This window comes from Oncorhynchus mykiss, chromosome 25 (assembly GCF_013265735.2).
Source record: "Oncorhynchus mykiss isolate Arlee chromosome 25, USDA_OmykA_1.1, whole genome shotgun sequence".
In the NCBI taxonomy this organism is placed as follows: Eukaryota; Metazoa; Chordata; class Actinopteri; order Salmoniformes; family Salmonidae; genus Oncorhynchus; species Oncorhynchus mykiss.
This window is the reverse complement of record NC_048589.1, coordinates 10,715,387-10,730,732: the sequence shown is the minus strand read 5'-3', so window position 1 is coordinate 10,730,732 and position 15,346 is coordinate 10,715,387. Positions and strand designations below refer to the sequence as shown.

General features: G+C 43.3%; 1 protein-coding gene across 2 annotated transcripts in view; it reads right to left on the bottom strand.

Moving 5' to 3' along the window:
• LOC110505328 (kinesin-like protein KIF13B) overlaps nucleotides 1–15,346 on the bottom strand; it is an 88,484-nt gene that overhangs the window by 34,347 nt on the left and 38,791 nt on the right. For both annotated transcript variants that reach the window (XM_021584502.2, XM_021584503.2), the window contains exons 4-9: nucleotides 9,996–10,008; nucleotides 9,589–9,649; nucleotides 8,990–9,082; nucleotides 8,501–8,681; nucleotides 7,705–7,792; nucleotides 6,899–7,033 (exon numbers count right to left, since the gene is read on the bottom strand). In XM_021584502.2, coding sequence (XP_021440177.2) covers nucleotides 6,899–7,033; nucleotides 7,705–7,792; nucleotides 8,501–8,681; nucleotides 8,990–9,082; nucleotides 9,589–9,649; nucleotides 9,996–10,008 — 571 coding nt within the window. The remainder of the gene's footprint in view (nucleotides 1–6,898; nucleotides 7,034–7,704; nucleotides 7,793–8,500; nucleotides 8,682–8,989; nucleotides 9,083–9,588; nucleotides 9,650–9,995; nucleotides 10,009–15,346) is intronic.

Sequence of the window (15,346 nt, the reverse complement as noted above, 5' to 3'; positions counted from 1 at the left end):
TCCCCAGAGAGAGAAAAGAGAGAGAACAGAAAGAAGGAAAAAGACTGCATGAACTGGGGTGAACCTAGGTTAAAAAGGATTCCAAGTATTTGGCTGGTACCTCAAACTGTTTTCACCAACTGGATTCCACAGGAAATATTTAGCTCTTTCCTATGATTTAGTTATTGCGTTATCCCCCTTTTATAAAGATGCTATACTAAACTTCCCTCTCTCATCTCAGACACACAGGCTTAGATTACATGCACTGTCAACAGGCCCTTGTGAATTTGCATTGAACTGAATTTCCATGGAGATATGCAAATTATCAGTAAAGGGAGGATAAAGCATATCATCAACAGCTGAAAAAGGAGAACCAATGATTCTCGATCTCTCTTTCTCTCACTGTGTGTGTGTGTGTTTTTCTTTAACTATCCTTGTGGTTACCAGAATTCCTCACAAGGACAGTAAAACAAGGAAAAGTGGAGACATTTTGCCGGTCCCCACAAGGAAAAAATCTATTTTAGGCTTAGGGGTTAGGTTTAGGAGTTAGGTATAGTTTTAGGGTTTAGGGGTTAAGGTTAGGCTTAAGGTTAGACTGAGGTTAAGGGTTAAGGAAAATAGATTTTGGACTGGAATCAATTCTTTGGTCCCCACAAGGATAGCACTACACAACTGTGTGTGTGTGTGTGTGTGTGTGTGTGTGTGTGTGTGTGTGTGTGTGTGTGTGTGTGTGTGTGTGTGTGTGTGGACGCGTGGACAGACTTCATTTGTGTGTCAGTTTCAATGATCCGGCTCAGTCTATATTTAGCTTTGTTTCCATTCCAGCATGTGCACCTGGGGCTGCATTCAGGAACACAACCAACAAGGTATCAAATGGTCAGTCTGCAACAATGGGCAACACTCATTGACTTGAACACAGCCTTATTTGACCTGGACTAGAATCAACTGTTCCACTCCTGCATTATTCAAATCTGTGTGCTTCATACATTGTCCCAGAAGACCAGGCTTGGGTGATTATATCACACACATGCATGTAAATAAAGTCAGGCACACACACACACACACACACACACACACACACAGTTGGATGTGCGACCAGGTGTTGTTGGGATAACAAAGGATCAGGCTGACACAGCAGCAGATTAGCTGACATCCAGACAGAGAGAGAGCAGCTCATTACTTATTTAAAAGGTTTTCTTGGAGGCTAACATCACTAGCTAGTTCCTGAACAGTGGAAACTGAGGCTCGCTGACAGGAGAGTCTCTCTGGGACACTCTTAGGCTGCATTTACACAGGCAGCCCAATTCGAATATTTTTTTCCACTAATTGGTCTTTTGACCAATCACATCAGATATTTCTTCCATAGCTGATCTGATTGGTTAAAAGACCAATCCGTGAAAAAAAGATCAGAATTGGGCTGCCTGTTTAAACGTAGCCTACACACACAGTGCCCCAGATAGAAAGTGCTTAAGAAGTAGAGCAGTGGTACTCATTGCGCAGTCAGCGAGCCCTTATCGCGGTGATTTTCCATTCATAATAATGATACAATTTCAATTCAATGTAGGCCTGAATCACTTCATTGAATATATATATATATATATATATATATATATACATATATATATATATAGTTCCCTGGACTGCAGATACATGGCAGTACAGCACAACTGTTGAACAGAAAGGCCCGAAATAGAACGCAAACTGCTCAGCTACAGCGACCGACACATATTAGTTTGCTACTAGCTCATTTTGCAGTGTGGTCGACATGGATCAATTTATTGTAAAATAAATCAAAAGAAATCTATTGCCAATGAAGATGAGAGGAAAGGGCTGGAGAACAACATGACAGCTATGAACGAACAACCGCCGGAGAACCAGAAAAATCAGGAACATGGCGGCGGGGAACTGCAGCTAGCTAACGTAGCTTTGGTGGCTAAGAGAAGTTGGCTACGGTCGATTCAAGAAGAACACAAAGTTCCAAGAGAAATGGACAGACTTGTTTATACTGCATAATGGGACTAGCTCACTTTGTCTTGTTTGAAACAAGCAAATTTAGAGCGACATTTCCAGTTACACCATGCCCACTTTGACGAAACATATCTGCCACAAAGCAACCTCAGAAACAACAAAAGTGTGCAACTCAAAGGACAGAAAATAGCGGACAGGTCTATCTATCACTGTTGCAGAGAAACGACAGAGGCAACATTTGAGATGGCTTGGATGCTCGCGAGAAACAAGAAGGCCTTCACAGACGCGGAGATAAGACTGTTTTTGACCTCCGCCGAAGTAGTGTATGCTGATTTCACAAACAAGGAAGCTATTTTAAAGCAAATTACGGGACTGCAACTCTCAGACTAGACCATAACAAGACGCATCGACATCAGTAAGCAACTGATTACTGACATATCCGTGGCGCCGTGTTTTAGTATTGCACTGGATTCAAATGACATTGCCCAATCATGTGTTTGTGTCCGCTTCCCTCAAAACGAGTCGTTCAGAGAGGAATTTATTATGTTTACTACCCCTTCAGGGGCAAACACGAGGAGAGGATATTCTGAAAGACCTCGTTACATTTTTTTGCAGATAATAATATTGACCGGTCAAATCTGGCATCTGTGTGCACTGACAGCAGCCCAAACATGCGATGGAAGGAAAAGGGACTCCTAGGCCTGATGAGAGAGTATATTCCCGAATTTGTAACGTTTCGTTGTATCATTCATCAGGAAGCACTTGTGGCTAAACTCAAAGACTGACTTACAGAATGTGATGCAGTAGGTCGTGCGCTTGGTGAACATTATTATTAGGGCACTGAATTTGCAATTCCGCAAGTTGCTGGAGGAATACCAGACAGAATACAGCGACTTGATATTTCACAATGAGGTAAGATGGCTGTCTCGTGGCAGCTTTAGAAAGATTTCTCTCTCCTCCCTCAAATCTGTGAATTTGTTGCAAGCAGGGGGAGAGTGGAGCCAGAGCTGGATGATCCACAGTGGATATTAAGGCTGTTTTAACAGACATCACCTGCCACCTCAACACAGTTTATCTCCAGTTCCAAGGGAAAGATACAACTCTGGGCAAAATGCTGCGTGTGGTCAAAGCATTTCATACCTGATATAACTGTTCATACCTGACAGTTTGTTCATTTCCCAAAACTCAGCGCAGTCACAACATCCAACCCAGACATACTGCAACATTTTAGCTATGAGGCATTTGTGTGTTTGAGGATATCATGGAGTGCAAGGAGTTTTTTCAACTTCATTGAGAACCCCTTTCATGTGCCAGTGTCATCTCTGACCCCAGTCATCACAGCCCTCTGTCCTGACAGTGCTGGAATAGAGAGTGAGATAGTGTCATCTCTGACCCCAGTCATCACAACCCTCTGTCCTGACCGTGCTGGAATAGAGAGTGAGATAGGGTCATCTCTGACCCCAGTCATCACAGCCCTCTGTCCTGACCATGCTGGAATAGAGAGTGAGATAGGGTCATCTCTGACCCCAGTCATCACAACCCTCTGTCCTGACCATGCTGGAATAGAGAGTGAGATAGTGGAGCTGCAGGCAAATGACACATTCATTGTAAGGTGAACTAAGATCAGGTGTTACCCATTTCTGGAGCCTTGTGTCAGACACAGAGTGTCCACTTCTGAAGCAATGTGTGCAAAAGGTGACATTTTTTGTCAGCACTTATTCCTGTGAAGCAACATTTTCAACTATGAACATTGTGAAACAAAAAACAGAGAGACTGACCAATGCACACATGGATTGCCTCACAAGGATAGCAACAGACTATACATTTAGAATTCAGTCAAGGAGCAGAAGACATTTTCGCTCATCCAACTACTGTGGTAACCCTTAATATGGGTCTTATGCATGTGATGCAGCCTATTTGATGTGTGTGTATGTATATATCTGTGATGTGCTGTATCATCAGTTGCATGTGCTCTATTGCTCTCAATTGATAATATTGGAAGAAAAAGTACAAATTAAAGACGTGCGGCCCTCAATGGTTGTCTCAACCTAAAGTTCCCCCCTTACAAAAAAATGTGAGTAACACTGAAGTAGAGTGAGAGGATGAGAGAATTTTAGATAACAAAAGCATTACAGCAGTCGCAGTGTTTCTGCTGCAGCGTGGCGCTGCGCCACGGCAAAAAAAATCTTGAACATTTGAAAATGCTAAAACAGTCCACATTTACTTTCCCTCTGCAAACAAAACGAGTAACTAATAGAAAAATCAAACAACCCCATAGTAGAATAGTTTATACATTTACCTAGTCGACTTGTTGTTGTGCGTTCGATGCGGGAGAAATGTTCCTCACAAGGCACATTCAAGCTGCGAGTGCCATAGGGAGGGAACATGCATTTTGACAAGTGGTCAATGCACAACCATTCATAACGCAATCGCAGGGGAAACAGCGGTTGTAATGTTTTTTGTTAAAAGGGGGGGGGGTCCCAGCTTTATTGATTTATTTCTCAACTCCTAAATATGTGTGAACTGCACCATTTTAAAACCCAGAGTTTTAAGCAGCAGCATGGTTAAGCAACTTATCGCATAGGGAAGAGTGGGGCTGGATGGTACACGGGTCAATTGTGGGGTAACTTGGGATAAAACACCACCCTCAAGCTTTTTTTTTTGGAGTGTCTTAAGAAATTGTGATTAGCCAGATTACATTTTTAGTTGAGCAAGAGTAGTGGTAACCAGGGAAAGAGTTGTGGGGAAATGTGTGACATGAAGTGGTTTCGGTGAGAAGTACACCTGGTGGCGGATTACCCAAAACTACCTTAACAGGTAGGCCTACATTATACTCACTGTGTTTGTCATTTCTTGGGGACATAAAATGCATCAATATGCATAACTAGTTAAAAGATCACATTTGGGATCTAGTTAATGATTAGCACATTAGGGTAAATGCAAATAGGCAACCCCATGCTTCAGCCTATTTATAGATACTATGCTGCATCAGTTGGGCTACAGGTGATAATGCTAATAGCATACCCGATAATATGGACCAGGGGTGTCAAACCCATTCCATGGAGGGCCTAGCCTCTGCAGGTTTTTGGTTGTTCCGTTCAATTACGACAACCAGGTGAGGGGAGTTCTTTACTAATTAGTGAGGGAGGAGAAAAAACCCGCAGACACTTGACTTTCCGTGGAATGAGGTTGACACATGATATAGACCAGTGCTGCCCAACCCTCTTCCTGGAGATCTACCATCCTGTGGGTTCAGGCCAACCCTAATTTAACACCTGATTCTACTAATTAGCTGCTCAACAAGACCTTAACTAGTTTCCCACATTCGTCTCTAGATCCTCTCAAACTCTGTCAGGTTGGATGGGGAGCGTCGCTGCACAGCTATTTTCAGGTCTCTCCAGAGATGTTTGATTGGGGTCAAGTCCGGGCTCTAGCTGGGCCACTTAAGGACATTCAGAGACTTGTCCTGAAGCTACATCTGCGTTGTCTTGGTTGTGTGCTTAGGTTCATTGTCCTGTTAGAAGGTGAACCTTCACCCCCAGTCTGAGGTCCTGAGTGCTCTGGAGCAGGTTTTCATCAAGGATCTCTCTGTACATTGCTCGGTTCATCTTTCCCTCGATCCTGACTAGTCTCACAGTCCCTGCCACTGAAAAACATCCCCACAGCATGATGCTGCCACCACCATGCTTCACAGTAGGAATGGTATTGGCCAGGTGATGAGCAGTGCCCGGTTTCCTCCAGACGTGATGCTTGGCATTCAGGCCAAAGAGTTCAATCTTGGTTTCATCAGTTCAAAGAATCTTGTTTCTCATGGTCAGAGTCCTTTAGGTGCCTTTTGGCAAACTCCAAGCGGGTTTAATGTGCCTTTTACTGAGGAGTAGCTTTCGTCTGGCCACTCTCTAATAAAAGGCCTGATTGGTGGAGTGCTGCAAAGATATGAGAACCTTCCAGAAGGACAACCATCTCCACAGATTAACTCTGGAGCTCTGTCAGAGTGACCCTCTGGTTCTTGGTCACCTCCCTGACCAAGGCCCTTCTCCGCCGATTTCTCAGTTTGGCCGGTGGGCCAGCGCTAGGAAGAGTCTTGGTGTTTCCAAACGTCTTCCATTTAAGAGTGATGGAGGCCACAGTGTGCTCTGGGACCTTCAATGGTGCAGACATTTTCTGGTACCCTTCCCTAGATCTGTGCCTTGACACAATCCTGTCTCTGAGCTCTATGGACAATTCCTTTGACCTCATGGCTTGGTTTTTGCTCTGACATGCACTGTCAACTGTGGGACCTCATATAGACAGCTGTGTGCCTTCCCAAATCATGTCCATTCAATTGAATTTTCCACAGGTGGACTCCAATCAAGTTGAAGAAACATCTCAAGGATTGTCAATGGAAACAGGACTCACCTGCGCTCAATTTCGAGTCTCATAGCAAAGGGTCTGAATACTTATGTAAATAAGGTATCAGGTTTTTTTTATATATATATATATATATATATATATACACATATATACATTTTTATATGTGTAAAATGTATATTTGTCATTATGGGGTAGTGTGTAGATTGAGGAAAATGTTTAATTTAATCAACATTAGAATAAGGCTGTAACGTAACAAAATGTGGAAAAAGTCAAGGGGTCTGAATACTTTCCAAATGCACTGTAACCAATAACCAATATGTTATTGGACTCATTTCTGGAGGTGGAAATTATATTTTAGATGGTGTCAGCGTAATTTTATTTTCATCAATTTTGGAGTAGAATGTCCTTTTAAAAAGTCATAAGAACTTGACTTCCCAGTCTTTCTACATAAAAAAATTATCTGGCGGGTTAACCTCCAAAACCAAGGTATGGGAACCCCCCCTTAACCAGATGGAGGGTTTGTGTCTCTGTGTCCATGTGTGTTTCCATGTTTGTGTGTGTGTGTGTGTGTCTGTTCCTGTGTGTCAGCATGGCTTACCCCAGACTGCAGGTCTTTGAGTGTGTGTGTGAGGATGATGTTGAAGACTGCGTGAGATCTGCTGCTCTCCTCGTTCATGTTGGTGGCGGCCACCGTACGAGACTTATTCCCCTCTGACATTAGAGACTCGATGTCCTAGGAGAGATCGGAGAGGGGTGGATGGAGAGAGGAAGAAGAGGAGGGGGGTATCGGAGAGGATGGAAGGACAGTGAGAGATGTAAGGAGAGAGAGAGAGTGAGTGAGAAGACAAACGGGGGACGGAAGAAGGCAGGAGAGAAAGGAAGAATGGAGAACAGAGAGAGGAAGGGAGATGCTATAAATAATTCATTAGTAAACAAATAAATACTTCTATATGGTTTCCAGAGAACCCATCCCTCTTGGGCAGGGCAGCATGACACATTTACAAAAGCTGAAGAACAGCCGTGCATCCAGCTACTTTTTTTGCAGGTGCTCGAGTTTTCAGTGAACTCCACACACTGTTGTTCATGCTCCCAAGTGATTTTATCATTACGTTTCGACCATTAGGTCTTCATCAGACATCCTGACCTAATAAAATCCCCTGGGAGCATGAACACCCCAGCATGGTACACTACCACTGATGTGAGAACAGCTAGCAAACCTCTCAGCTGACACGCCCCTCTCTACTCTCCAACCCAGACCATAAATATCTCATGGAGATACCATATCATCGTATCAATTCTGTCGCTTATGAATATTGACTAAAGCTTGTATCATCAGTAGCATGGTCATATCAGTAGTCAGTCTACTAGTGGTGGTAGTGGTACAGCAGTGGTATTGTGGTGTACCTTGTAGCTGGCCACAGCCAGACGAGACAGGCCGTCCACATACGGCCCCAACACCTTGTGTTCCCTCACTCTCAGAGCCTGTCTGCTCCTGGGGGGGAGGGGGGAATGACAGATATGAATGTGGTTTACTATGGAAGAAATCCACAGTCATCATGCTTCCATGCTCTTGTCTAAAAATAATATAAATAAATGAATGCATTTATACATTTCTATCATTTTTCATTTGTAAATTAATAAAAAAAGTATTCATTTATTTGTAAATAAATTAATCTCAAATAGTGTTCTATTTGAGATGTATCCCTATACACTCTCCTACATTCTGTGTAAAAGCAACAGTTCCCCAAATAGAATCAGCAATAGCCAGATCAATACAAGTGGTATATCATTAGGCCAAGTTCTAGCATCTGTATAATGTGGCAGACTGACTCCATATGGCCGTCAGATGTCGGACCTCCCACTCCTGTGGCATGCAGCTCTGCTATTCTATTGATTGTTTTAGCAGGGGTCAGAGGTGAAGGAGTCATAACCTTTGGGGTCAAGCGTGAGCCATAGAAACTGTGAGCAGACAAACAGGTGCAAATGTGTGCAAAACCATTGGGGCCCAGCTCCGAAGCATGTTTGGAAACATACTGGATAGGCAAAAGCTACCAGTATGTCATGGAACAATTGAGTTATTAGTGACTATATCAAGGGAGGAAGCGTGTTTAAATTATTTAAAAATGGGGCCACAGACAAACTGTAGTATATTCAAACAATTAACTAAAACAAGAGGTCATGTGGAGGTTAAAGGTCGTACCCTTTGGGGTCAAGGAGGTCGCGGACCTTCTCGTTGTATATCTCCATGTAGGAGACCTCTATGGTGAAGCCTTCCCCCTCCCTCTGCTCCAGCAGGGTCCTGTCAAACAGAGAACTGCACAGCCGCGGGATCAGACCTGGAGAGTCCACCGAACCCATCATTGTGTACGACTTCCCCGAACCTGGAGGGACACACACATACAGCCAATGGGTGAGCACGGATGTGAGGAGACAGCCAATGGGAGAGCATAGTAGGGAGGTGACAGATGAACACCTAAGGATCTGTTACATGCTAATCAGAACAGCCAATAGTATATGTCATAGGGAAAAACTCAATTGCATTTCCTTGATTCCTTGTCTCCTCCTTACCCATTGGATGAGATGGTGACCTTCTGACCTCATCCAATGGGTTTGGAGAAGGAGGCGAGGAGAGAGGCCGCAAGTAATAAAGGAAACGCAACTCAGATTCTCCCATAATGTAATAACATACCCGTCTGTCCATAGGCGAAGATGCAGGCATTGTAGCCCTGGAAAGCGTTGTGCAAAAGACTCTCCCCAAGGCACTGGAACACCACGTCCTGACCTGGAGACAACCACAAGGCAACGTTACAACACCACAAATTATTATACAATATAAAACAGTACAAAAATACTTCATTGATCCCTTTAGGGGTGCTTTAGAAAATGATCTGGAGCACACAGACAATTACAAAATAAGCTACAAGATATGCATGTTAATTTAAAATAGGACCTTCAGACCGTAGCCATGAACAGTGCGAGAAACAATCACCTACAGATTCATCCAAGCGAGTAAACGACAGAGAATTCAGGTGGGATCCTAATTCCTTAGTCACCGTAGAAACAAATGTTTGAAAAACTACCTAAAAACCACCTGAACAGACCTATCCCATTGAGCAAAAGACGTTGAAAAGACTGTTTCAATGTCTTTTCAACCAAAAATACACTGTTTCAATGTCCTTTCAACATCTTGTGCTCACAGGGACACCTCTAGATACACGAGGTGGAGGAAGAAGAGGGAAGGAAGGGAAGTGAGGAGGAGAGGCTAACGTGAGGAAAATGAAAACTGACCCGCAAACTTGTCCTTTTCCGACTCGTCCATGGACCAGAAACAGTAGTCGTAGGCAAAGGTCTGAGGGACAAGACATAGAATGAAACAAAACAGTTTAGAACTGATTTAAAACAGCTGTTATTTAGAGGGCAAAACATATTGGAATGATCAGTTAAAATGGCATTGTTTACAGTGTCATTTCAACCAGTTTTGCCCGTTGGGTGTTTCTTGTTGAGCACTGGCAATGATAAACATGGCATACAAATAAACCGTGTGTGTACATGTCAACATAAAAGTACAATGATTGCTTTACAAAACGCATGAATACAGCGTAGCTAGAATGTAAACACAGAGACATTAACAGCATTGCCAACCAAACATTAACACAATCAATAGTAATAGCAGCCAGTCACAGTCCTGGACTTACCTTGGTCTGATTCCTGATGAAGTTCACGCGAGGTCACAGGATGGCCACATGGGTAGAGGTAGAGAAAGAAAGAAAGAAAGAAAGAAAGAAAGAAAGAAAAGGGGGACATTTAGACTAAAGCATCATGTCTCAGACAGCATGTAAACAAATACCAGGAATTACTGGACCCGTATTCTCAAAGAGTAGGAGTGCTGATCTAGGATCAGGTCCTCCATGTCCATATAATATTATTAATTATGATCCAAACAGAAAACCTGATCCTATATCAGCACTCCTACTCTGAGGTACTTTGTGGACACTGGCCCTGATGTACTGTAGTGCACCCCGAGACAGACAATCACACACTGTAACAGGATTTTCTGAGACAGGTCTAAAAATGAATTCTTCTGGCACTGCGTTACACACAGTTTGGTGAGGGCTTTGAGATTATTCTCCGTCAATAACCCTGCTCATTTTAAGAGGCCCACTTGTGATCTTAAGAAGCATAGTTTGAGTATAATGATGTGTATTCAGATTATATCCTACTATCAGTGATGTGATCATCACTAGATAAGTCAAGAAAAGAAAGACTGCTGGTCTATCTCAATGATGAGCTACAAATAATGGAGGAGACAGTAGTTAGTATTCATTTTAGCGTTGTTTTGCTATATGTCTGAGACAGGATGCATGGGTAATAAAGCTAACATGAACCTATTCACAGGAATGCACGCTAGCTTCCACTCTTCCTGCTCCCTCTCCCCTTCTCTCAGTCTTTCACACTCTCTCTCTAAAATGTTCAACCCTGTGGCTGCCGAGGCCTGGAGTTGATAAACCCTTGTTTATGACAATGTTTCATTACTGTTTCCAACCCCATAGGCTACAGTGCCTTGCGAAAGTATTCGGCCCCCTTGAACTTTGCGACCTTTTGCCACATTTCAGGCTTCAAACATAAAGATATAGAACTGTATTTTTTTTGTGAAGAATCAACAACAAGTGGGACACAATCATGAAGTGGAACGACATTTATTGGATATTTCAAACTTTTTTAACAAATCAAAAACTGAAAAATTGGGCGTGCAAAATTATTCAGCCCCCTTAAGTTAATACTTTGTAGCGCCACCTTTTGCTGCGATTACAGCTGTAAGTCGCTTGGGGTATGTCTCTATTAGTTTTGCACATCGAGAGACTGACATTATTTCCCATTCTTCCTTGCAAAACAGCTCGAGCTCAGTGAGGTTGGATGGAGAGCATTTGTGAACAGCAGTTTTCAGTTCTTTCCACAGATTCTCGATTGGATTCAGGTCTGGACTTTGACTTGGCCATTCTAACACCTGGATATGTTTATTTTTGAACCATTCCATTGTAGATTTTGCTTTATGTTTTGGATCATTGTCTTGTTGGAAGACAAATCTCCGTCCCAGTCTCAGGTCTTTTGCAGACTCCATCAGGTTTTCTTCCAGAATGGTCCTGTATTTGGCTCCATCCATCTTCCCATCAATTTTAACCATCTTCCCTGTCCCTGCTGAAGAAAAGCAGGCCAAAACCATGAGGCTGCCACCACCATGTTTGACAGTGGGGATGGTGTGTTGCTTTTACGCCAAACATAACGTTTTGCATTGTTGCCAAAAAGTTCAATTTTGGTTTCATCTGACCAGAGCACCTTCTTCCACATGTTTGGTGTGTCTCCCAGGTGGCTTGTGGCAAACTTTAAGCGACACTTTTTATGGATATCTTTAAGAAATGGCTTTCTTCTTGCCACTCTTCCATAAAGGCCAGATTTGTGCAATATACGACTGATTGTTGTCCTATGGACAGAGTCTCCCACCTCAGCTGTATATCTCTGCAGTTCATCCAGAGTGATCATGGGCCTCTTGGCTGCATCTCTGATCAGTCTTCTCCTTGTATGAGCTGAAAGTTTAGAGGGACGGCCAGGTCTTGGTAGATTTGCAGTGGTCTGATACTCCTTCCATTTCAATATTATCGCTTGCACAGTGCTCCTTGGGATGTTTAAAGCTTGGGAAATCTTTTTGTATCCAAATCCGGCTTTAAACTTCTTCACAACAGTATCTCGGACCTGCCTGGTGTGTTCCTTGTTCTTCATGATGCTCTCTGCGCTTTTAACGGACCTCTGAGAATATCACAGTGCAGGTGCATTTATACGGAGACTTGATTACACACAGGTGGATTGTATTTATCATCATTAGTCATTTAGGTCAACATTGGATCATTCAGAGATCCTCACTGAACTTCTGGAGAGAGTTTGCTGCACTGAAAGTAAAGGGGCTGAATAATTTTGCACGCCCAATTTTTCAGTTTTTGATTTGTTAAAAAAGTTTGAAATATCCAATAAATGTCGTTCCACTTCATGATTGTGTCCCACTTGTTGTTGATTCTTCACAAAAAATACAGTTTTATATCTTTATGTTTGAAGCCTGAAATGTGGCAAAAGGTCGCGAAGTTCAAGGGGGCCGAATACTTTCGCAAGGCACTGTATATAATGGGTGGGGGGGGTCCTGGCTCCCGGCTCCCGGCTCCCTGTGCGAACAACACTGAGAGAGAGTGAGAGAGGGAGGGTCTATAGGACACAAAGCCACTCTCTTGATCCATGTCATCAGTTGGACTTTGTTCAGTGGACCTGAACACAAACAGAGAGAGCATCACTCAATGGCAGAGGAGAGGATGGAGGAGGGAGAGATAGAGGGAAAGGGGGAGAGAGAGAATCGGAGATTCACATAATGACAAGAGAGGGAGAGTCGAGCCGAGCAGCAGGGTAAATATGCATTTAAGGACTCCCTTATCTACCCTGTGGCTGAGCAGAAGCTTTACACAGCACTGAATGAACACAATGACCTATATAAACATTACACTCCAACACACAGGCCGTGGGAGAAAGACAAGGATACACTCAGTTTCTACACCGCATTCACAAAATGCTGGGGATGTTACTCTCTAACACAAACACACGGGCTCCCCTCAGAGAGCATGCATGACACACGTATTTGCACACACACTTTTTCAGACATTTTGTGTGTCCTTTGAAAGTCCCACACACTGGTTGTCCATTAGTAAATTAGTTTAATTATAGATTACACAGCAACAGTACAGACACAGTTCATATCTGAAAAGAAATCGCCATGTGCGAGAGCACACATCATGACATGGAGTCACACACACACACACACACACACACACACACACACACACACACACACACACACACACACACACACACACACACACACACACACACACGAGACACCCACTGGAGCATATGCAGCAATGTTAGTGACAACAGAGGAGAGCTGGCTGGCACAAAGACAGAGAGAGAGATAGGAATAAATATGGCCGCAGGCTGTTCCAGTGACCTGGGGCTGGGCTTGTCGTAAGGGATCAGCTCAACTGTATAACAAGCAGCGCCACAGGCAGAGAGTGCATGTGTGTGTAGGTGTGTGTGTGAGCGTCACATCTCCAGAAACTGCAGGGAGGATTAGAGACCCCTGGGGTACTAGTTAACATGTCAGCGGGTTGCGCCTCCATCTCACAGGCCCAGGAGTAGACCGTGCTGGGTGGTGGACATGGACCTCCAGGATGGGACCAGGATAGCCAATCATGCTTTAGTGACTGAGCCAGCATAGCCAAATCAGGCTTCAGGGACTGGACCAGCATAGCCAATCAGAGTTTAGGATCAAGACCAGTGCATCTATCGGAAGCTATGCTGACTAGGGATGTGACAAATAGACAATTTATGTTAATGTTGAATTTTCCGTTCAAACTATATGAAAAATTCATACAATTCCATGTGAATTCACAATGCAGCTGAGCAGCTGGACTCCGGGAATCCGGGACTCACTCATAATCGGACCACCATTTTATTATGTTTGCAATTGCAACAAATAATCTGCTCAGAGCTCCCTCTGTGATTGAAGATATCCCTCTAGTGGTGTGGGGGCTGTGCTTTGGCAAAGTGGGTGGGGTTATATCCTGCCTGTTTGGCCCTGTCCGGGGGTATCATCGGATGGGGCCACAGTGTCTCCTGACCCCTCCTGTCTCAGTCTCCTGTATTTATGCTGCAGTAGTTTATTTGTCGGGGGGCTAGGGTCAGTCTCTTATATCTGGAGTATTTCTCCTGTCTAATCCGGTGTCCTGTGGGAATTTAAGTATGCTCTCTCTAATTCTCTCTCTTTCTTTCTTTCATTCTCTCTCTCTCTCGGAGGACCTGAGCCCTAGGACCATGCCTCAGGACTACCTGGCATGATGACTCCTTGCTGTCCCGAGTCCACCTGGCCGTGCTGCTGCTCCAGTTTCAACTGTTCTGCCTGCGGCTATGGAATCCTGACCTGTTCACCGGACGTGCTACCTGTCCCAGACCTGCTGTTTTCAACTCTCTAGAGACAGAAGGAGCGGTAGAGATACTCTCAATGATCGGCTATGAAAAGCCAACTGACATTTACTCCTGAGGTGCTGACCTGTTGCACCCTCGACAACTACTGTGATTATAATTATTTGACCATGCTGGTCATTTATGAACATTTGGCCATGTTCTGTTATAATCTCCACCCGGCACAGCCAGAAGAGGACTGGCCACCCCTCATAGCCTGGTTCCTTTCAAGGGTTTCTTCCTAGGTTTTGGCCTTTCTATGGAGTTTTTCCTAGCCACCGTGCTTCTACACCTGCATTGCTTGCCATTTGGGGTTTTAGGCTGGGTTTCTGTACAGCACTTTGAGATATCAGCTGATGTAAGAAGGGCTATATAAATAAATTAGATTTGGATTTGATTTCTGTGATTGCACTTAGCTAAAAACATTGACACTGGATTGATGCAAATAATCCTAATATTCTCCCAGGTAGGCATAGGCTACTTTGTAGTAGATGTCAACCGATTATGATTTTAACGCCAATACTGATACCGATTATTGGAGGACCCAAAAAAAATCTGCTACCGATTAATCGGCCGATTGTTTTTGATATCTATTTGTGATAATGACAATTACAACAATACTGAATTAACACTTATTTTAACTTAATATAATACATAAATCAAATCAATTTAGTCTCAAATAAATAATGAAACATGTTCAATTTGGTTTAAATAATACAAAAACACAGTGTTGGAGAAGAAAGTAAAAGTGCAATATGTGCCATGTAAAAAAGCTTAACGTTTGAGTTCCTTGCTCAGAACATGAGAACATATGAATGCTGGTGGTTCCTTTTAACATGAGTCTTCAATATTCCCAGTTAAGAAGTTTTAGGTTGTAGTTATTAAAGGACTATTTCTCTCTATACCATTTGTATTTCATATACCTTTGACTATTGGATGTTCTTATAGGCACTATAGTATTGCCAGCCTAATCTCGAGAGTTGATAGGCTTGAA